At 38.2% G+C, this 24,099-nt stretch overlaps 2 protein-coding genes across 13 annotated transcripts in view; one reads left to right on the top strand and one right to left on the bottom strand.

Annotated features, from left to right (window-relative positions):
- RASSF6 (Ras association domain family member 6) overlaps window positions 1-4,394 on the top strand; it is a 58,717-nt gene extending 54,323 nt beyond the window's left edge. For all 7 annotated transcript variants that reach the window (XM_024579565.3, XM_045185287.2, XM_045185299.3 and 4 more), the window contains one exon: window positions 96-4,394. In XM_024579565.3, the coding sequence (XP_024435333.2) occupies window positions 96-171 (76 nt within the window). In that variant the 3' untranslated portion in view covers window positions 172-4,394. The remainder of the gene's footprint in view (window positions 1-95) is intronic.
- Window positions 4,395-5,175: 781 nt separating this feature from the next.
- LOC112320514 (alpha-fetoprotein-like) overlaps window positions 5,176-24,099 on the bottom strand; it is a 38,831-nt gene continuing 19,907 nt past the window's right edge. For 3 of the 6 annotated variants that reach the window (XM_045185308.2, XM_045185313.2, XM_045185318.2), the window contains 4 exons: window positions 23,700-23,838; window positions 22,491-22,717; window positions 15,851-15,983; window positions 5,179-8,565 (listed from right to left, as the gene is read on the bottom strand). In XM_045185308.2, coding sequence (XP_045041243.2) covers window positions 8,521-8,565; window positions 15,851-15,983; window positions 22,491-22,717; window positions 23,700-23,838 — 544 coding nt within the window. In that variant the 3' untranslated portion in view covers window positions 5,179-8,520. Of the gene's footprint in view, window positions 8,566-12,363; window positions 12,472-15,850; window positions 15,984-21,196; window positions 21,319-22,490; window positions 22,718-23,699; window positions 23,839-24,099 lie in introns of those variants that run through there. The other 3 variants (XR_008426754.1, XM_024577977.4, XM_045185324.2) reach the window with 3 other exon arrangements.

The following is a 24,099-nucleotide window of genomic DNA, read 5'->3' as shown; positions in this document are numbered from 1 at the left end:
CAAGACCATGCATGCCAGGTACTTGCTCCTTTAATAGGTTCAATGCACAAAATGTGTCCAAATTTTAATATTCTTTTTCTCCTTCTCATTTGCAGATTCAGTACAGAAAAGGCTATTATACTGAAATATCTTCAAAGGAAACAGGTGGTAAAAACCGAGACGACAGTTTAGTAGCACGGGCCGCTCTTGCTATAAAACTTAAACAAAATCAGAGGGATGTTGTTATCTGATGTGTGCACATATCCTGTACTTGCATTCATGCAAATATAAATGAACTTGAGTCTGCAGAAAATCGAATATTGAAAAAGCTTGTCTCTCTTTGAGATGATGAAGTTCACTAGGGTTCACAGTTGGACTGCAATGAGCTTGAATTTAGTTTCAGTAACTGAAATAAGCTTGGATACTGTGTATTCCAAATAGCCTTTATAGTGAAACACTCAGTGAACTGGAATTTAAATGGTGTCTTCAGTATGTTACAGTTTAAACACCTCTTAGCCTGAACTGTCAAGAGAACTGGAATACCAACAACCAACTCTCAGAAATGATTCAGAAGTAAAAGCTGCCAGCTCTTGAAATAAAAGACAAGCACATTCTTACCTCACCAAGAATTCTGATCGTAACAGTGTCTTATAGCTCTTTGACAATTCTGATATTTTCATAAAGTCCAGGGCTGTCTTTATGTGGTAGGTGACTTTTGGCTATCTGTAACGTCAGAACTATTGGTCCTTTGGGAAGGAAAAGTTTCTGTTAAGAAATCCAAATTGTAATTTTCTCAACCTGAGCCCTCCTTTTTTTTTTTTTTTTGCTGTTTTACTGATAACTTTCAAAAATATTCTTAAAGATTTTTTTAGGTCAATTAAACTAGTTTATTTTTCCAAACATACATACCACAGAGACTTAACATTTAATCAGCTATTAAGCCGAGACTTGGCCTGCAGTTCCCATTGTCAGTGAGCGAATACAAAGGACAATGCAAACGCAGCTGAAGCTAGGCAAGGGTTCTAGAGTGCTGCTCTTTTTCTTCAAGACACCTTATTTATTAAAACAATGCTTGAGGTATTTACAAGTTGCTAAACCAATTCGAAAAAAAAAAAACCACTGCGAATGCCACAAGTCTCATCTATGATTCTATTTATGAACTCTGTATTAGAATGGAGTTGTATGCAGCTTGCTTCCATTCTGGAAACTACTTCCACTTGCATTTCTCATACACTTGTGTTAAACTATTTGAATACATTGCATGTCCTCTGGGATATGGCTGTCTGTACTAAACCCAGTTGGTTTATGAAACATTTTCAAGACAAAAGTGTTACTTCTCAGTGTCACCAAAACCTAAACTGGATGAGAAGAAAAGTGTGCTATGACCTTGTCAGTCCTAGTAAGTCTTTCTTATTGCATAAAACAGAGTCTTGCATCTTCATCCCTTCATCTGTCAATTAATAAGAGAATAGGCAAATATGGCAGTTAAAATTCAGCGTACTTAAAAAAAACCTTAAAGTAGCATCAAGTACCTTCCACAAACATGACAAAAGATTTATCTTTAATTTATTGAAAGTCCGTAGAATGCATAAGAAAAATACCAAGTGTTGGCTAGGAAAAAAAGGGCAGATAACATGAAAAATAAAATCACAGAAGAGGAAATGCAAGTGGCTGCTAAGTATATGAAAAAAAGTTGTATCTTAACAGTGACCAACTATATTAGTCTGTGTCCAATCACAGAAGTCACGCAGTAATTTAAACAGGGGGTATTCAGTGTAAAAAACTATTAAATTATGATAGGAGAATAACCAAAAGATGGAAGGTGAGCCCTAAAGGCCAGCCTAATGCTGAGGAAGAGTGCCCCAAAAAGGAAGAGCTGGGAAGGAGGGGTTCAGAATTCACTGGAGAAGGTGTGGTCACAGCCCATTGGGAAAAGGAGAAGTTGGCTGGCTGCCCTCTCCAGAGCAGGGCCACAGCCTTAGGGCAAGCAGGAACAGCCTCCGAGGAGGCGGCCAGCTGGGGGGTGGGGGCAGGTGTGCAGAGAGCCTTGGGACTTTGCTGCTGGTGCAAGGCTCAGATCACATAGGGTCTGTGTCGGAAGGTCCAGAGGAAATGGTTTGGAGGAACAGGAAAGCCAAGGCTCCAGGGCAGGCACAGAGAAAGAGGGGTGCTGGGAGGACTGAGAGCTGGAGGAGCTTTCTTTGAAGGAACCTAATACAACTCTGTTTATGACTTGGTTCTGCAGCATCTTTCAGGCTGCATAGAACAAAAGTTGGGCAAGTGGCTCACTAGATGGCCAGCCCCACAGGGCCCTCTGGGGGAGCATGCACCAACTTGAGAAGAAGGTGCAGAGAGCAATGATTTGAGCTAGTCACAGGCCTGCATTGAGACTCCAGGCTATGCCACCACAAACCCAATCAAAACTTGGAAAAGACATTGGAGGAATAAATGCTAGAGAAAGCTGCACCCTACTGTCAATTAGCACTGCAGAAACCACTCTGCGTAGAGCCATGGAGAGAAAAAGTGAGCTTCCAAAGAGCCTGGCCACCCAGCCCACAGCAATCAGGAAAGACCAACTTCCTTCTTTCTGTTGCAGTACTACGTTTCTCCAGTGCCCTCTACTGACAAATCATGGCATGCAAGCTGCAAAGAAAATATATTTAAAGGGTACACCTCCATTTTACAAAGCTGACACAAAGAATGAACTTGGAGCAGAGAGGCAATAAAATAACTGGCATGCCAGCAAAACACAAAGTAAAGAAAAGTGAAATATACTTTTTGGTCTATTAAATTAGTGAAGATTAAGAGAAATGATAATATTAAATACTCAACAAATTACAAGATGGACTTTCAAACTACTGATAGACTGTATAGAATGTTTAAAAAAAAACAATTTAGCAGTAAGTTTATATTCTAATTCTACTTTTAGAAACTTATATTGAAATAATCAGACATACGAAGACATTATGCAAATATATTTACTATGTTCCTATTTATTGTTGTTAAAGGAAGTAAATAGTCTACATGTCAAAAATAGAAAAAAGAGGATGAAAGAAGAAAAGAAATATTTACCTATGGAATGTTACACAGGTACTAGAATTATTTTCAAATAAATTTTAATTAGGGCAGTAAATTCTCCTTATGTATCTAAATAAGACTATATATAAAAATATTCAAAAATATTTACTATCCACAAAAGATCTGTTTATATGTGTGTAAATACTAATATTTGTACATATAACTCACAAACCAAAAACAACATGTTAAATGTGGTTATGTCTGGATTATAGAATTATGGGTTGTTCACTCTTACATTTTTCTATGCTTATTAAATAGTCTATAATGAAATGCGTTACTTTTAAATCAGGAAATGGAAAAGCTATGATTAAAAAGTTACAAACATGGGGTGGGGGGAGGAGAGAAAATGCAGACAACTGTAATTGAACGGCAATAAAAAAAGTGTTTAATAAAAAAAAAAGAAAAATGTTACAAACAAAAAGTAGCAAGAACATGGAAACAGTTCCACTAGATGCAAAAAAGTTCAAATACATTATTTAAATGAGACATTAACATCACTTCTGTGGTAGTTTTAAAATGCATCCATAATATCTTTGATATTCCTTCTTTTGGGAGGTATCCTAATCTTCCTCATCTTGAAAATGGATTGAACTTAGTTACTCAGTTCTAATGAATAGAGGAAAGTGGAAGTGACAGCACTTAACTTTGGAGACTAGGTCAGGAGGCCACTGTGGCATCCTCCTTGCTCACTCTCGCCGATCACTAGCTCTGGTGGGGAGCCAACTGCCATGTTCAGAGCAGCCCTGGGGGAGGGCCTACGTGATGTGAACAGAGACCATCTGCCGAAAGCCAACAAGGAATTGAGGCCTTCCCTCCACAGCTCTACCAGCGGGCCCTGTGACAGCCCTAGTCAAGACTTTAGATGATTGCGTCTTTGTCTAATAGCAATAACATCAGGAGACACCCGGACTCAGAAAACGCAGCTAAACCTCACCTGGCTTCCTCATCCTCAGAAACTGGGTGAGATAAGAAATGTGTGTTGTGGTACACTGCTAAATCTTAGAATAATTTGGTGCTTCAGGAAAGAAAATTAATATAATTTCTGAGACAAAAAAAATCTGTTCACTTCAGAGTCATCTTTGCAAAATAGAAGAATATAAATTTTCATCACCAAGCAATTTATCTTTGTTTTTTTTAATCTTTGTTTTAATAGTCAAAATATTTCACCACCAGTCATACGATAGTTCAAATGCAATTCCAGATAATGTTACACTTATTGACGGTATTGGGCCCGTCACATTCATCTGCGTATACTCTGCTGTACTTAATGTGGTATTTTGTGTGTAGGATGTGCTCCGTAAAAATCAACTGAATAAAGGGCTGAATGAATTAGTGAATGAGTGAATAAATTATCTGAAATGTTTTTTGTAAAATCTCCTGTATGTATGCCTCCTTTTTCACAAATATGATCCAGCTGCTGAAGAAATACATGTAGATGTTTCCTATATGATGTGTCCTTCTATGGTGGTATAGTTTATTATCCCTTGGCTGTAAGAAATATTCAGATAGGCAGTGTTACTATGGTATTTAGTTTAGGGTTGTCAGATTGGTTTCAGGAACTGAAGGGGAAAGAAGTCCATCTGAAGGGAGCTGATGAGGTACAAAAGACCACAGGTGTGCTATTATGTTGGTATATCTACGTGTGAAAGGGAAGAAGGGAGTAGGATGCAATTCGAGAGGGCAACAGCCTTCAACGGCATCCATTTGCCTTCTAAATTAATAATAATAGTAATACCTACTAGACTGGGCCATTTCAAATTGTCAACATCTGACCTACAAAAGCAACAATTTCATATTGTTCAAACTAATAACACAATTTGCCAAGCACTATTTTAACTCCTTTACATTTATCAACTCATTTAATGTTCATTATAGTCCCTGGAGGAAATTACTCCTTCAACTTAATTTTTTAGATGAGGAAAGTAATCAATGAAGAGGTTAGGAGATTTGCTAAACTTTACAAGAGGAACTAGGTAGGATCTAAATCTATGGCTCCAGAATCCACACGTTTAAACCACCGTAGCCTATGGCTTCACTCTAAATCACACTCCTTCAATCTAATATTCTGTATGTGTTCGCATCTGTAAGATGGGAATAATAGTATCTACCAAATGGGATACTTGTAGGAGTTATAGGAATAAAACACATAATAACATGATCAAAATACATGGTTGGCACTTTGCACAGAAGTGTGTGATAAATATTAGCTGTTATAATCAAACTACCATATGCACCCACTCATGATTGTAGCACTATCTTGCACTAAATGTTATGCCAACAAATACTTTATGTCTGTCTTAAAACTAGCCAGACTAAGAATTCTAGTCAAGAGGAAGGCATAGGTAAACAAACTTCACTTCCTCGCACAACTACAGAAAAAACTTACGACTAGATTACAAAACAAATATCACCCAGAACCATGAGAAAATCAAGCTGTATGGAAGTGCAACAACCAAGGATTTAAAGAAACCATATTCATCCACATGGGTAGGAGAAGCAAAGCCACAGAGTAGCATGGAGAGGCAGTAGAATGGGCAGTCCCACATTCATGTGTGGTAGATAAAAATCAGGAGGGATACCTCAGCAGCCAGTGATCCTAGCCCCAGACCAGACCACCCAGCCCCAGGTTCCACCACCAGGAAGACAAGTCCCCATAACTTCTGGCTATAAAAACCAGTGGTGGGTGGGGCAATAGAAGAAACTGCAGGATTCTCAGGAGACTCCTCTTAAAGGGCCTGCAAAGGTCTCGGGACTTACACAGACCCACCCCCTCTGGGATTCAGCACCAGGTCAACAGCTGGAAGGGCACAAGTGGCATACAGGAGAAAGTGAAGTAACTGGCAACAGGGTGAGTGCCAGGAGATAGCTCTCTCCCAGGCAAATCTCCAAAGGCCAGGCAGCCCAGGCAGCAGCATAGTCCCCTCTCCCAACCCTCCCCCACACAGAGTCACAAAGCTGTGAAACAGGTTGCCCTACCCTGGCAATTATCTAAGGCTCTGCCCCACAAAATTTACAGGGGCTTTTCTATAATAGGCCATGCTACTAAGACAGGGAATCAAAGCAGCTCTACCTAATACACAGAAACAAACACAGAAGGCTGCCAAATTGAGACAAAGAAATATGGCCCAAAGAAAAGAAGAGAACAGAAGAAAAAGAATTAAATGCAACAGAGAAAACAAACCTATTAAATGCAGAGTTCAAAACACTAGTTATCAGGATGCTTAGAGAACTCATTGAGTACAGCCACAGCATAAAAAAGACCCAGGCAGAAGTGAAGGTTACATTAAGGGAAATAAAGAAAATCTACAAGGAACCAGCAATGGAGGGGATGAAGCCAAGAATCAAATCAACAATTTGGAACATAAAGAAGAAAAAAGCATTCAATCAGAACAGCAAGAAGAAAAAAGAATTAAAAAAAAAATGAGGATAGGCTAAGGAGACTCTGGGACATCCCTAAATGTCCCAACATCTGAATCATAGGGATGCCAGAAAGAAAAGAGGAAGAGCAAGAAATCAAAAACTTATTTGAAAAAATAATGAAAGAAAACTACCTGAATTTGGTGAAGGAAATATACATACAAGTCCAGGAAGCACAGAGAGTCCCAAACAAGTTGGACCAAAAGATGAACACTCTAAGACACACCATAATTAAAATGCCAAACCTTAGATATAAAGAAAGAATCTTAAAAGTAGCAAGAGAAAAGCAGAGAATTACCTACAAAGGAATTCCCATAAGACTGCCAGATGGTTTCTCAAAAGAAACCTTGCAGGTTAGAGGAGACTGGAAAGAAGTTTCCAAAGTGATGAAAAGCAAGGACCTATAACCTAGATTACTCTATCCAGCAAAGCTATCATTTGGAATGGAAGGGAAGATAAAGTGCTTCCCTGACAAGGTAAAGCTAAAGGAGTTCATTGACACCAAGCCATATTTACATGAATGTAAAAAGCAACTATACAAGAAAAATAAGATCAAAACTATGAACATTAAAATGGCAACAAATTTAAAACTAGCAAGGACTGAATCTAGAAAACAAACTAAGCAAGCGAGCAGAACAGGAACAGAATCATAGATATGGAGATCATTTGCAGGGTTATCAGCTGGGAGGGGAAGAGGGAGAATTGAGGAAAAGGTTCAGGATTAAGAAGTACAAATTGGTAGGTACAAAATAAACTGGGGAATGTTAAGAATAGTATAGGGAGTAGAGAAGCCAAAGAACTTGCATGCGTGACCCACGGACATGAACTAAGCAGGGGGATTGCTGGAGGGAATGGGGGTACCAGGCAGAAGGGGTGAAGGGGGAAAATTGGGACAACTGTAATAGCATAATCAATAACATGTATTTTTTAAAAAACTAGCCAAATTGACTAACTTATTATTGCTTGAAATACCTCACACTCTACCACATCTCTCTCTGTTGAAACTATGCCCATTTTTTGTCCTCCATGACAATGTGTCATCAAAAACTCCTGTGCATCGTATTATCAGTTAGCTCTGCTCTTCTGACACCAGAAATTTGAAACTTGCCCTTTATTATAACTCCTTATGTGTTTATATCTTTATGAATTTATTAGTGATCTGATCTTATCACATTCCTGTTATTCTCTGCAGCACCTAGCCCACATGTCAAACATAATAGTTACCTAACAAATGTCCATTGGATTTAACTTGCTAGTGTGTATAAACATGATGAAATCACTAGAGTAAGCAAAAATATTTAAAATCAAGTGAAGAACACTATAGTGAGAATTATATTTTTCTCTAATAAACATAATCCACTTATTTAGTAAATAATAAAATACTACTGTTTGGGGTTTTTTTACACAGAAATATCTGGAAAAGTAAAAAGTCTGTGATAATTTATTTATGTCATTTATGCCAGGCTTTCCAGGGAAAAGACTTATAAGTTATCACTGAAAACTCAATTTACTTTAAATATATTAGGACCCTTTGTGTCTAAAGTCAGAATATGTATGCAGGGTAAATATGAAAGGCAAAATGATGATGAAGGTAACTTTATTACAAAGCACATTTCATTCAGTTCTTCAATAATCATTTTTAGAAGTGGTGTAGACAGAAACTCCAGTTGCTTGGGGTCCTTTCTACCCTAAATGCCCAGCAGCCAGTTTCCAGTGGATGTGGAAGCCCATTACACCAATCTGAGGCTTTTCCAAGGCCCCTTGATTTCATACTTCTGTCGCTGCTTCTAAGAAGCAGAAAGCTTATGGGGAGAGGCAGAATGAAGCAGGTTGTAGAGGGGTTGCCATAAGTAGATTTCTCTGCTTAGTATGAAAGGGGAGATTTAGCATAGATTGGCTAGTGTTCTTGCACAACGTTGAGAATTGCTGAAAAATAACTGTGTTGATTCTTGTGTTATTTTGAATATTAGACACGGGTTTCACTCTACATGAAAAATAAAATGTAGCCCTCAGCCAGGAGCCTCCATTGACATTTTCTGGAATCATTTAGCCTCCCAAGAGAGACTGGCACTTTTCGATCAGTTTGGATTCCTAAGGAAAAAAGCAAATAAGCACATCTGTGAGAGAGGCAAAAACAAAGAACCCCCCCCCAAAAAAACCCATTTAAACAGCTCTGATCCCCAAGTAGAAAATCTTTAAGACTTCCCTATTATAAGCCTGAGATGGGCTCTGAGGTGCCTGCTTCTCAATGTCTTAGAATTTCTCACGGGCATATTCCCTTAGCTTAATGAGTTGATTAACTGCAATGTCTCTCCCACTTTTAGGACCCCAGACTTGTAATGAATAAAAATTTTCTGTCTCCTCACAAAAATACAAGATGCTTTTGCTGCAAGGCAAAAATGGACAACCAACATCAGCTTCTCACAATTTTAAAACTGTCCCAGGCTAATATAATGCTAAATCATCACATAGTCAAGTACAGTTATTCAAGAGGAACAAACCACTAAAATAGGTCAGAGTGTCTCTACCCACTTCGTATCTATTGCTGTGACCTCTATGTAAATTTCAGCAGTTTTCCCCAGTTTTTACCTGTTTTGTCATTATTCAAATAAAAATCATTTGTGGAAGCCCAGACAGATAAATAAAAGTGGGATCTTTAGCAAAGTTTGATGGGCAACCCAGAACTCCACTGCTAAGATACACACACACACACACACACACACATCCTGGGGTACAGACCACTTACAATCCTAGGAGCCCCTATAATCCCGAGGGAAATGATTAGAAGTCTATTAATTTTGTCCCCTTTCCTACCTTCAAACAGTACCACACCTAAGTCATCTAGAGAGATTGAACTCCATTTAGGCTCATTTTTTAAAATAACGCTGGATTTTAAGTATCTTCATTTCTTTGGTAAAGTATGACTTTTAAAATAAATCTCCATAGGAAATTTTCCCATAAGCAATCTCAAGACATTCATATTTAATCTTGGTCATTTTCTCTGAACCTAACAATAGTGGGGGAACTCATATTTTTCCTATCAGTCCTTCCTGACCTTATTTACTCCATAGTTTCTTGGTAAATGTCTAATTTGTTATGATAAGCAATGCTGGGGGAAAAGAGTTTTTGGTAAAGATAAGGTAGAAGGAAACATTGGGGAAAACTACGATAATAATGAAGAATGCCCTGAATGAGAAAAGAAGTGGGGATAACTCCACACCTTGAGGTAAGTAAGGCCCCAGCAAGGTTTTGAAATAGAAAAAACACACACACACACACAAAAGAAATACAAAACACAGACTCATCTGATGGAATGTGGGTAACAGAGAAAAGAAAGAGGAAACATCTTCCTTACACTGAGACCAAGCCAGCTGCTCTTTGATTTCCCATAACCCTGGACACGCTGGGCGGCTCCTTGCATGTCACCCATCCTAAGACTTCAGGATAAGCATTGCCAGCCTATTTCTCCATATCCCTTGGGACATGCTTTTTCATCCTTTTTCTATTCTAGATACTCTTGGGACATAATTTGTCAATGTTCTTTTTAAATGTGTTATTTTTCATCTCTTCCAAAATTCCAATTCAATAACAGTAAAAATACACAAAAAAGTAAAAGAATAAAGTCATATCAATGATACAAAAAACACATCAATGTAAGAGATGTTGGTGAACTTATGGAAAACAAAAAGAAAGCCATTGGTATGATATTAAATAATATAACCAAAGTACAGAAATAGGAGATATATCAGCATTAAAAAAAACAGAAAGTCTTTGATTCTGAGACACTTTTGTTTTCCTCTGCTGTCTAGCCCATTTTTCAAACTTCCTAAAGATTCCTAAAGCCACTACTATCCTTTCAATAACTAATTTTTGCTTGGGTTAGCTAGAATTTGATCCTATTATTTACAACTAAAGAATCCCAAATGACATACCGGCAAAAATACGGTGCAAAAATATGGACAAAATAATATTTAAAAATACAAAAACTACTCTGGCTGGGTAGATCAATTGGTTAGAAGCATTAGCCCTATACACCAAGGTTGTGGGTTCAATCCCCAGTCAGGGCAAATACAAGAATTAACCAATGAAGACAAAAATAAAAACAAATGGAACAACAAATAAATGTTTCTCTCTTCTCTCCCCGCCCCCCGTCTCCTCCCCTCTTCCTCTTTCTCTAAAAATCAATCAATAAAGATTTTTTTAAATGTCACCAGGTCATCAAAAAATTAATTAATTAGTTAATTAATTAAACAAAAACACAAGGACCAGAAAGTTCTTCTTCCATGCGAACATTTGAAAAAAATACATACATAACGTATATACATACACATATACACACATGAATGCAGCCTACCAAAACTTGAAAGATTCCAAGAAAAAACACAGCTAGGATTTTACAAACAATTGAATTGACCCAGAATCACACTGACAAGAAACCCCACGTGGACAGCCATGAATCAGTGCTAGAAATAACTAGATTCAACTGAAAGATTAAGTCAGAGGACTTTTTGAAATATAGCTTTAAAATGATAGAATTTTCTATTATGAAAACTGTATGATTAAGAACCTGAAATATTTTAACGGTGTGATAAAAGTAGGTGCTTTATTTTTCAGCGTTGAAAAAGGAGGCAATAAGAAACTCAGAAAGGATATACTAGAAAATCATAGTCCAAATATGCAAATTAAATAAGTAAGGCATGATTTTCTGCAGTCGCCAGTAGGTAAGAAAAGAGATTTCCTCGTAGAGGATACATGATAAGTCACTAACCTATGTGCCAATTCATTCCCAGTACTGCTGTGAACAATATTTCGAGTAAAAGCATTACTGAATATAGTATTTAATGGTTTCCAGTTTTTAGCACTAGCCTATTAACAAAATATATAATCCTTGTATTTACAAAGCGGGATGAATAAGTCCAGACAATGTAGAAGTAATGTTATAGCTTTAAAAAGGAAAGCTGGCAAATAAATCAAAGGAAATTTACATGTTAATGATGTTTTAGAGAATTATAAATGCTGACTGAAGTTGAGAGACCAATAAATAGAATATAACCAATATAAGAACTAAAAACAGTTCTAAAAAATGATTGAGAAAGAGTCTGCAGGAAGAGTTATTGAAGATAGTGTAAGCACACTGTACACTATGTTCTTTAATATGGTAATATTTTCAGAAACCGTTAAAGTGATGATGGTAATAACTAGGAAAACTAAAAGTGAAAATTTTAAATTGGTGGGGGGTAAGTGGAGGTGGGCAAGGTGGGAGAATGAGAACAGAGACGTTGCTTGGGGTGATGGGTGCGTGATGTAATGTGCAGATGATGTTTTGTTGAAACTTGTGCGGTTTTGTGAACAAATGTTACCCCAATAAATTCAATTAAAAAAGAAAAAAGAAACAGAAAATCAGAAGAAAATTTTAAATGTCAAAAATATAAAAATCAAATAAAATTGTTGCCTTTTGGGAATGGGAAACGTACCCTGATCTTCTGTTTGAACTTTTATCATGTTCATGTGTTACTTACATAATTTTCACAACTTGAGTAATATATCATAAGAAACTGAACATAGTAACCCAGAATGACCTGATCCATATAGGATGGGGCTATCACATTGCTTAATCCGGTGCTTGCTTTTTTCTTCAGAAATGCACCCAAAGATTGCAGTTGTTTTGATAGTAGGCCCATCAGGTTGTAAGTATGGAGTACTTAAACCAACAGGTCTTTTCACATGAACTTGTGTTGAGTAACATCTAAAAGCAGACCTTTGGGTTTTTAAAATTTTTATTGTTACATTTCATGTGTTATTTCATGCCTTGGCTGGGTGGCTCAGTTGGTTGGAGCCTCATCCCATACACCAAAAGGTTGCGAGTTTGATTCTCTGCAGGGCACATACCTAGGTTGAGGGTTCAATCCCCAGTTATGGCGTGTGCAGGAGACAACCAATCAATGTTTCTTGTTTCTCTCTCTCTCCCTCTCTCTCTCCCCTTTACTTCTTCTCTCTCTAAAATCAATAAACATATCCTTGGGTGAAGATTTAAAAAAATTCATGTGTTATTTTCAAACCATCACTTTAATCTGCCCAAATTTCTGCTAATTCATGTTAACTTTTTTCTATATTACATTCTCTTCATTGCTAGATAAATATCTCAGGTTATAATTACCACTCTCCACTGAAATGGGAGATGGAATTTTCTCTTTGAATCTGCTGATGTCTGCAATTCATATTATTATTTCATAAAATGTGAAATGCCTTTTCTTTGGATGATCCATATTCACTCTATACAGTTGAGTTTCTTATTTTATTCCTTCCTTATTCTTGCCAACATTACAACATTGAGTTGGGTTCACTTTTTTTTCTCTTTAGAACTGTCCTTCATTCTGGCTTACTTCTCAAAATATGGCTTCCATCTTGTGTAAAAATGTTTCATCCTCCCAATAGCCATAGCTAGAAAGGCAATCTTCAAACCTACTTCTTTCTCATTTAACAGGCAGAACAGGTTTGAATAACTGATTACTGTAACCTCAGAAAAGGAAACAAAGAAAAGCCTGAAGGTCCCTGGAGCAGTTAGCCTCTTAACCTTACTTGGAACATCTACAGACTGACAGACAGTTGAGCCTCTTTGCTTCAGGGACTGTGGCTCCATGGAGAATCCTGAAGCCACTCAGTACTGTCCCTTTGTAACACAGTCAGACCTAGACCCCTTCCACAAGCAGAAGAACCAGGGCTTACACAAGTTCTTGATGATAAAATTCCAAAATATTTTGATCATCTATTCCCACATTTTTTCTAAGCCTATTTCTTTACAGTTATTTTTAATATTCCAGCCTAATCTTTATAAATAATATCCAAAAATTACCTCACTTTTTTAATAAACCTGTTATTTTTCCAATTGTTTTATTATTTATGTTATTGTTCTTAGTTCCAGCTTCTCACTGACAGATAGACATATGAACATATTGGGAGGGGTAGGGGAACAGTTCATGATTATCTGCTTTCACCTTAGAACAGTGGCTCTTAAAGTGGCCCCCAAACCTGCAGCGTCGGCAGTGCCTGGGAACTTGTTAGAAAGCACGTTATCAGGCCCCACCCCAGACCTACTGACTCAGGTACCCTGTGGGTGAAAACATCCATTTGGTTTTAACAAGCCCTGCAAGTGATTCCGGTTAGACTACAACTTTAGAATCACTGCCTTGGAAAAATCATACAAAAGTAAATTTCACCAAACTTTAGAGAGAATGCATAATTACATATAATAAGCATTTTTATTTGAAGAGGTAATTTAGCAAATTTTAATTAACATGATATATTTTTCAGATAACTTTTATTATCTCCTTTAATTTGGGAAGAAACTGTACAAGAAAATAAAAAAGGAAGGGGAGGAAAAGAAAAAGATATTTGGACTCTTCAGCCACTAAGTTGAAGGCTGCTACTAGGCAAAAAGTGTGGAAAAAAGCACACAGAAATTGTATGGTGCTATTGATGAATTAGTTCCAGTAAGTAGTGTTTACACTGAAGGACAAGAATACTTAAAGAAAACTCCCTTGGGAATCCACAGGCAGGAGCCCTTCAGCAAATGTGTTTATTTGCGTTAGCTACGGGGTTGTTACTCAGGGAAACGTGTGTTCTGAATCCTTTACAAAAAAGAAAAAAAGCTTTAAAATAAATATATGAATTCCAGTATAGGTGATTAATTCCATTTTCTGTATCAGCTAGTCTGGGAGTCAGCAAATTTTCCTGTTAAACAGCCAGATAGTAAATATTGGGTGCTTTGTAGTTCATATAGTCTCTCTCACAACTTAATTCCGCAACTGCTCAATTCTGCTGCTGCAGACAGAAAGCAGGGGTAGACATTATGTAAATACACAGGTGGGCTGTGTCCTAATACAACTTTATTTACATAAACAGGAAGTGGAACCAATTTAGCCTGAGGGCTGTAATTTGCCTGCTCTTTACTGGACCATAAATATATGACTTAATATAACAGTGCAGGTACAATCTAGCTGAATAGGTAGAAAAGAGCCACTGAAGTTAATTAAGGCATTCATGAAAATTGTTACCTGTAAAAACATTTTCTTGGGCCACTGCAAACTTAGCCCCAGACATAACCAGCCCCGTCCTGTTTTGAGTGTAAGTGCTGCTTTATTTTTTTTTAACTATACCCTTGCATTTCTCTACTTAGATCCTGTTAGCTGCCCTTTCCGAGTTTCTGCTCCTCAAGTCCTGCCCCTAGGAAAGCAGTCCTCCCAAGTCCCCTCCATTAATTTACATGAATAGTCTATGCCACCGTGACATTCTTTGACATTTAGGTCACACAAACTTACCATCTTATGAAAAATCATGTACTTGTTACTTATAAGCAATTAGATTAATTACAGAAAAGAGTCTTCTGGTAGTCGGTTCGGTGTGTATGTGCAAATAGATACTCTCTTCTGGCTGTTGTTCATTTCTCTATTCTCCAGCCCTAATCTGGCCATCTGGCTACTGGGAAAATGAAATACTTAGGCTTCCTAATTCAGACTCAAACTACATTTTGTGGCTTTTCCTCATTGTTCCCTGGAAAATTTCTAGAACGAAACAACAGTGTGCTCAGACAGATCTTTAAACTTATTTCTTTAAAATTTCTCTGTATTTCCAAGGACAACATTTCACAACAATTACAAGTCTTCAATTCATCCTTCGTCCTCTCACCCCACGTCCTAAACAGTGCATCCAGAGGCATGAGTCCTGTATTCACCTCTAATCATGTTTAACCCTCCCAGTGTCCTCAAATACACATAAATATTAACATATGCTAAGCCCAAATACAGTCGATCACATCAATCCATTTAGACCAGTGATTTTCATCCTGTGTGATGCAAAAAATTATAAAACAGGCAACACCTGACTATTTAGTCAGGGGCACTGTCCTCTTTTCCCTTAGATTGTCAAATAAAAAATATGACAACAGTGTAAATGCCCTTTAATGAACCATAAATAAGTATTTTGGTTATATAATAGACTTGCATCTTATTGGTCATGTCACATAGTAAGATTGTGTCTGATTGGTTAATTCTTGGTACCAGAAATCCTCATATACAAGTATAGGCACCTAATTTTTTAAAAAGTCACTTTGGAGCAAAGAGGGTAAGTAATTATGATACCATTATTTTGTTTTGTAAGTCAATCAAAAATATACCTATTTTTGTCACATCACTAAAAAATATTAGTGTGCCACAGAATTTTAGTAACTAGTTTCTGTGTGCCATGAGATAAAAAAGGTTAAAGATCAGTGACCTACACTGTGATTCTAATCCACTCAGGATTGGAATGGAGAAAAGAGTTTTTTAAAACTTTAATAACCCTAAGCGTGCTAATAGAATAAACAAGAAAACAGGAGTACCTCTTCTTGGAAACACGTTTCACGCTTTTCTGCTTGGCAGCACCTCTTCGCCAGCTGAGTGAAATCCACAATCATGGGTTGCAACTGCATCTCTGTTGCATTTGGTTCCTGCTTCACAAGGTTGCTGAGGAGCCTGAATCAGAAATGAGTGGCAAAAATAAAAGCACCCCTGAGCTCCAGAAGGCTGGCTTGTGAACCTGACTTATCTAAAGCTGCACACGCCTTTTCATCACTCTCACTTCTAAGTTCAAAGGCCCCCAAAAGGTGCAGTTTTCACAGTGTCCATCTCCATCTCCATGTTTTATTTAACACAATTTTCTTCAAGCTGATTTCTTCAAAATAATTAATATAATAACTTTAATTAATTTTATATCATTATTACTAGGGTAAACATTTTTGTTTTCTATTTTCATTGCACTGGATGATAAATAGGCCATATATTAAATTAAATAGTTTTTCCTATAACATTTGTTACAGACAACATTTATTCTAAACAACTAACTTTCAAATAAATATTACAAGCATAACACATGTGGAAGTTGAGGGTCCCTCAGATGGTATTAATGATAAAAACCAATAAACTAATTTGAAACTTCAATAATGGCTTCACAATCACAGATTTTCTCTTATAGCCTGTTTCCCCCACAACTATATAAACAAATATTTCAATCACTTTGAATATGTAAAATTGTAACCTACTTTCTGTCTATTTAATAAAATATTATTTCAAATCTTCCAATGTTATCTTCCCCTTTTTTTCTTTACTGTCCTAAACCAAGAGAGACTTAACCACAAAGAAAACAAGGAAAGCAATTTAACCAAAAAGAAAATAATGTACATTTCCCCAATGAATGGTAGGGGAAATGTACATTAATTGGTATTTTACTGCTTACCTAAACATTCATGGCACCCCAAAACAATTACAATAGTAACATCAAAGATCAGTAAGAGAACAAAATCCTAAGTGCTAGACTGCCTACCAGAAAGAGAAACTTAAAAAAAAAATCCCACCTAAAATTGCATCAAAATAAAATAAAATACCTAGAAACAAATCCAACCAAGTTGGTAAGACCTGTACTCAGAAAATTATAAGACATTGAAGAACAAAATTGAAGAAGATACAAATAAATGGAAGCATATACCATACTCATGGATAGGAAGAATTAACATCATTAAAATGTCTACACTACCATAAGCAATCTATAGATTCATTGCATCAAAATACCAATGGCATTTTCCACAGAACTAGAGCAAATATTCCAACAAATTTATATGGAACCACAAAAGACCTCAAGTAGCCACAGCTATCTTGAGAAAGAAGAACAAATTAGGAGGTATTATACTACCAGATATCAAACTATACTACAAGGCTATAGAAATCAAAATAGCATGGTGCTGGCATAAAAACAAATACATAAATGAACAGAAGAATGGAGAGCCAGAAGTGTACCCGCATCTATATGGTCAATTAATATTTAAAAAAAGAGGCAAGAACATACAATGGGATAAAGACAGTCTATTCAATAAATGGTGTTAGAAAATTTGAGCATATACGTGCAATAATATAAAACTAGACCACCTTCTTAGATCATATGCAAGAATAAATTCAAAATGGATTAAAGATCTAAATGTAAGACTGGAAACCACAAAACTCCTAGAGGAAAATGTAGGCAATACAATCTCTGGCATTTCTCTTAGCAATATTTTTTCTGACATCTCTTCTGGCAAGTAAAAATTTAAAAATAAAAAATAAACAAATATGCTATAACAAATTATGAAGTTTTTATACAGCAAAGGGACCCATCAACAAAAGTAAGACAACCTACTGATTAGAAGACATTCACCCTGATACATCCAATGAGGGTGTTAATCCAAAGTAACAAACAATCCCATTAAAAAGTGGATTTCAACATTTCTCCAAAGACAACATACAGATGACCAATAGACATATGAAATGATGCTCAATATCACTAATCATAAGAGAAATGCAAATTAAAACCACAATGGGGTATCACTTCACATCTGTCAGAATGGCTATCATCAATAAATCAACAAAAAATTGCCAGCAAGGATGTGGAGAAAAGAGAACCCTCATGCTCTGTTGGCGGGAATGCAGATTGGTGTAGCCACTATGGAAAACAAACGGTATGGACTTTCCTCAAAAAATTAAAAATGGAACTGCTTTAGGACCCAGTGTTCCCACTTCTGGCTATATTTCCAAAGAAACCCAAAACACTAATTTGAAAAAATATATGTACCCCTATGTTCCTTGCGGCATTATTTACAACAGCCAAGCTGTGGAAGCAGCCCAAGTGCCCATCAACAGACAAGTGGATAAAATAACTGGGGTACATATATATGAAAGAATACTTCTTTCCCCTCCAGGAGCCCCTTCACCTGTGTGTGTATGTGTGAGAATTGTGCCGCAGTAGCCAGCCAGAACACCATGGGGGGAACACCATGGAGAGAGCCCTAGACACTGTACCTGGAAGCTGGAAGATATTTTTCCAGCCTGGCCTTTGATATCCAATATGGATCCACACAGAATATTCCAGAATAATCCCCACAATAACTGTCTCTATGTTACTATACAGAGAACACAGTAAATTCCCTGGGACAGGGATGCTTCCTAATATTTCACACTTTTTTTTTACCTAGCCCTTTTATGAAGATCTCCATGTTTTCCACGTAACCAGTATTATAAGCCTTTGGTTAGGGTGCACTATCTGCTGGATGTTGACAGTTACGCATATGCCCTTTGACCCGGACTGCTTGGGTACAAGTTGCAGCTCAACAACCTAGTTACTTGTTGCATGACCTCATACAAGGTCTTCTTCCCTTCACAGCCTCAGTTCCTCATAATTAAAATGGAATAACAACATCACCTAGCCCATAAATTTTGTGGTAGGGATTTAATGAAATGACACACGTGGAGTCGTGCCTATGTACACCCAGAGAACTTCCTCAGAGAAAGCAAAGCCTGCATTGCAGCAGTAAAATAGATTTCTTTCTCCTGTTTCCACATCAAGCTTGGGTTAAAGAAAGAATGATTAACTAAATGTTACAATGTGCTTTGGGTGCTTATTGGAAAGTTTTAAAGCCTAGTTTGTAATCAGGTCACCTTGGGAAATGAAGAAAGGACTTCAAGGGTCAGCTGGCTAGTGAATTGCAAATATTGTGATAAAAAAGAACAAGTGACAACCTTGTCCTTGCTGACCATGGGAATGTGTTCATTGCCGAGGCAACAAACACACATTGCCTCACTTGCCAAGATGATATCGTTGGACTAATAATATGCAGACCCTGCAAAAGTGAGTCTCAGAGTAAATAAGTTAATTAGAAATAAGCTACCACACTAACGCTCTTGGGGGAGAAGGAACAAGGAGGACGAGGGCCTGCTTTTCCTGAGGACAGGACCAGGGGCATGTGAGGGGGGCGGGAAGCATGGTGGGCACTATAAGGGAACTGTCACACTGCCAGAGGTTGGAGGGTGTTCAATGCATCCTGCTGATTCAGAGAAATCAGGATTTTACCCTTTGGATTTTCCTAGAACAGACACCTTTTGTGGGACTCTAATATCACATCCATCAGCAGCAGAATTCATTCCAAGGGAGAATGCCTGGACTACGGGAATATCTTGACTCCAGGCTCAGGAGTGGGGTGGGGGTGATTAATGCCACTAAGAAGGACATTTCTTTGTCGCAGCAGCCTCTTTTCAAAGACCTGATAATAAGTGTTCATTTAACCCATCCATGTGGATGCCATAGGGAGAGTTGTGGAAAATGTCCACCACCTGTGAGCTGTCAGTAGCCAAGGGCAAGAGCAGCTGGCCTAGGGTTGTGCGTGGGGCATGTGCTACTTCCAAGGCCAAGCTGGTCATGTCTCAGTCAGCAGTCTAAGTCTCCCAGGTCATCTGTCATCATACTGATGTTTCTACATCCCTAATCTGACCATCTCCTGCTCTCCCAGTCCACCCTAACTCCTCCTCTGTCTCCTTTGTAATGTGAGGCTTTCTCACCAGAAAACTTCCCTATATCTACAGCCTCTTTTCTTAACTTCTCTTTCTTGCTCCATGTGAAAACATGGCTCCCCAGAGAACACATCTTCCCTAAGACCTGTCAAGAGCAGGCTATCTTTGCTTGAGCTCTACTTACCTTACCACACCACCTAGTTCTCTTTTACTGCTTCCAACACATCTCTCCTCCATCCTCCTTTAAAAGTCAGAGTTCCTTCGAAGTATGTCATCAAACTCTAACATCCCGATCCCTATGTATTCCTATTGCGTGTAAGAAGCTTGGTCATGCCCCTCATCTGTGATGGCCTCAGACACAGTTAATTGCCTCACTTCCCATCATATCCTGACATTCATCATTGTCACCATTCATCCTGACATTCATCACCAACTACATTAATGATTCACACGTGGCAGAATGATTACAAACATGGACCCAATTGTCCACCTTTCTCCGTGTCCATGTCCTTTACAACATGACTTTCCAATTCTTCTAATCAGGAAGTAAAGTCTTTCCCACACTCCTTTAATCTGGGCTAGCCCTATGACCTGCCTCACAGCAGAGTTGGCATTGCATAGTTCCAAACCTGGGCCTCATGAGGTCCCCACACTTCCCTTTCTTTTTCCCAGCTACCGTGTACAGAAGCCTGGGTTAGCTGCTGGAGAGGGCCACCTGCAGCAGAGACAAGCCATGCTCAGGAGGCTGCCAGCTCTCAGCTAATTTAGCAGCTGACCATATAGACTCTTGCGCAACCCCACTGAGAATGGTTAAGGCTGGTTCAGGTCACCAGACTCATCCAATCAACCCACAGATGCTTGAGCAATAACAACTGATGCTGTGTTAAGTTACTACATTTTGGTATGGTTTGTTTTGAATTGATACTAACATATCACACGAGGAAAGGTGAAGGGAAAGAGATTTGGCAATGGATGCAATAGCAGGAGGGCAAGAGGGTGGACAACAGAGTGGAATGATGAAACATTCTAATGCATGCTATGAAAGTAAAAATAGAAAAGAGCACTGGATTGAATCCTGTTGCTGGCTTTACGCAGAAACCCTTTTTACATAGAACACATACTGGAAAACTGATCAAATATAAAGACATTGTATTGTGCTGTCAACATTTCTAATCAGTAGGCTTCAGTATCAGAACAGCCATCAAGTCAGAACAGCACTTTGTAAATAACTTATATTGATAAAATGTCTAATTTATAAATGTTTCTGTATGCACTATATATGTTTATATCATATACATAATGTACACATACACAGAGAGACATGCCTTTCCAGGGTCGTATATAAGTTTAGAAAGCACTGCACACCAGTCCTCTCACCTTCCCCGGGAGGTCCATCTTCAGATTCAAAGTATAACAGTCCTACCTCACCACTCCGTTTGCAGTCAGATAATAAGGATCTGTCCTCACTCAGCTCACGGAATGCCTGTAAAGTATTTCCCTGCAGTTCCAGAAGTAGAAATTGAGTTGGAAGTGACGATGACATAGATTTCTACTTAATAAAAAAAGGTGAGCTTTTCAGTTAAGAATGTGTAAAGATAAATAGGTTGCTTTAAGCAAATGGTCTTCCCAGCACTGGAAATATTCAGCAGGAATTGCACAATGTGTTTTAGAAGGATTTTCCTAACCTTGGGGTGCAGGCAATGGATTAATATCTAAGTTTCCTTCCATTTTCAGTATTCTTTGACATGTTCATAGAAAAAATATATATATATATACTTACTACATGTTCATAGAAAAGATATATATATGTATATAATATATATACATATATGGCATTTAAATATTTATTTCCAGTATTTTGAGTTTCTAGTGATATCCTATTTTCCTATATTCTGAGAAGTTATTGCAAAGCCTTATCTAGTGCAAGAAACTGCATCACAGGGGCTAGGGGATCAGGAGGAGAAGGAAATTAAGGATTCAAGGAATTGAATTCACAGGCATTATTACAATATCATCCAACTGCCACCTACTTGTAATCATCCCCAAAACATTCTTCCAAACATATACAACAGTCATTCCCAATAACAGTAGAAGCAGTACTAAAAGTAATTACATACTATAAAGTGATACACATCACTCTAATGAAATGTTCCAAAGCACTTTCCCAGCTTTCTGGTCCTGAAGAATCTTAGTAGTTTCTATGGCCCAGATGGTGCTAAGCTAGAACGAGCTAAAGACATTATTACAGGACCTCTCTGCCTTCCTTGTTAATGGACAGTATACATTATGAGAAGAGCAAAGAAATATAGCATTCCCAAACTTATTTGATCATGGAACCCTATTTGTACAAGACCCCTTACAAAACTAATGTCTGAAGATCACACTTTAGGAAAAGCTATATTAACGTACTTCTCTGTCAGTATTTTCTTTTCTTTTTTGGTCAGTATTTTCCGATCAGCAGATTTCAAACTCAGTAACTGACCAAGTTGCGGTAGCACCCGCCATAGCCACGATTGCAAAATTGCATGATATTCTCAGTGCTACTTGACCTCCAACATAATATTTAGCTACTCCATCCATTACTCAGCACATATATCTGTGCCCACTTTATGGTTCCCTATGCCCACTCCTTTGTTAGCAATAAAAAACAAATTCAACAAAGATTCTTACTTTTGCTTTTCAGTTTGGAATTCCTCCTCCTGAGCTTTGCACAAGTCCTCTTCAAAGCTGATAACTTGGTCACAGGACAAAGGGGGAGAAATGTAAGTGTCATCGACTTGCAGGTCATCAAAGCATAGCTTCCGGAAGGCATAAGAGTCATCACAACAGTGACCCACGCCAGCATTGACAGGCTGCGCCTCATGTCTTCTGCATAAAGCTCCAAGAATTAGTTTAGCCTTTCCCAGAAGAGAGTTGAAACAAGAGCCATTAGGTCCATGGTTGTTATTTTCTTACCCATAGAAAATGTGGTTATATTTAAGTATTCTCAAATTCTAGTTCCTGCCAGTTCAGCCTGGATTTTACTGTTTGGGAAAAAAGAAGAGTGTCAGGTGCAGCCTGGTTCTGAGACTTGTCCTCCCTCTTTCTATCATCCTCAAGTTGAGTTCCCCCTGTGTATCTCTTCATTTGGCTGTTCATCTGCATTCTTTACCATATCCTTTAATCAACTGGCAGACATAAGTGTTTCCCTGAGTTCTGCAAGTCACTCTAGCAAATTAATTAAACCCTAGGAGGGAGTTGGGGAGACCTCTGCTGTATAGCTGATGGGTCTGAAGCACAGGCCACAACCTAGACTTGCCATTGCCACCTGAAGAGGGTGGGCGGTGGTCTTACAGAGCGGAGCCCTTAGCCTATGGGATCTGACGCTGTCTCTAGGTCAACAGTGTCAGGGCTGATTTAAGTGGTAGGACACCCAGCTGGTGCCACAGAGAATTGCTTGTTGTTGGAAAAAAACCCACACACATCTGGTGTCAGAAGTGTTGTGAGTGTGATAGCAGCGTGAGACGAAAGAAGAAACACAGGAGGAAGACTGGGCATTTTTCCCCTATACATTTGATTAGGAGGAGTTAGTTTAAAGTCAGCATTATCTTCGAAGTTGCTGGCAAAATCACTTTTGTTGACTTGAAAATCCAAGAAATAGACCCAGAGGTGATCCAGGCAAAGGCCTGTTGAACCTGACATCCCGAGTGATAGGGAAGTGATAGCCTTAACGCTGTTGCTAATCCAAGCCAATTGTCATGATTTGAGCTGAAAGAATTTCTCCTGAGAACAGAATTATTACGTTCCATTGAGAGTCTGTAGAAGTGTCCACTGACATGAGATTGATTGCTGAAGGTCAGAGATTAGAACAGGCAAACATGAAGTCACAGATGTGCTTACCGCATCCTCCATGCAGACGAACTGTTGCTCATCACTCAGAGGGCAACATCTGGTGGCAGAAGCTGCCATGTTCTTTGTGAACATAACCAACTCTTGAGCAGTTAGTTGTGGGGCTTTCTGAGTATAAAGGACCAAGAGCCTGAAAGAATAATTTCCACTTACTCCTAGCAATGACTATGTGCCTAAAATGAAGAGTTCTTCAGTTTTTCTCAATAGCCGGCATTCTCTCTGATTCAGGTTGAACAAGGCATTAAACTGGGTTTAATTCCCTCCTTTTATCCTTGTTCCAATGGCCCAATGGCTTTTTCAATTTACCTGGCATTCTCTTCCAACCTCACACGCTGTGGTGTTAACCATGTTGCCCAGAGAAAGGTTCTTCAAAGAAACACAAACAATGCAC

This window comes from Desmodus rotundus, chromosome 4 (genome assembly GCF_022682495.2).
Source record: "Desmodus rotundus isolate HL8 chromosome 4, HLdesRot8A.1, whole genome shotgun sequence".
NCBI lineage: Eukaryota > Metazoa > Chordata > Mammalia > Chiroptera > Phyllostomidae > Desmodus > Desmodus rotundus.
Note: the sequence above shows the minus strand (reverse complement) of the source record. Positions and strands in the feature narration are given on the sequence as shown.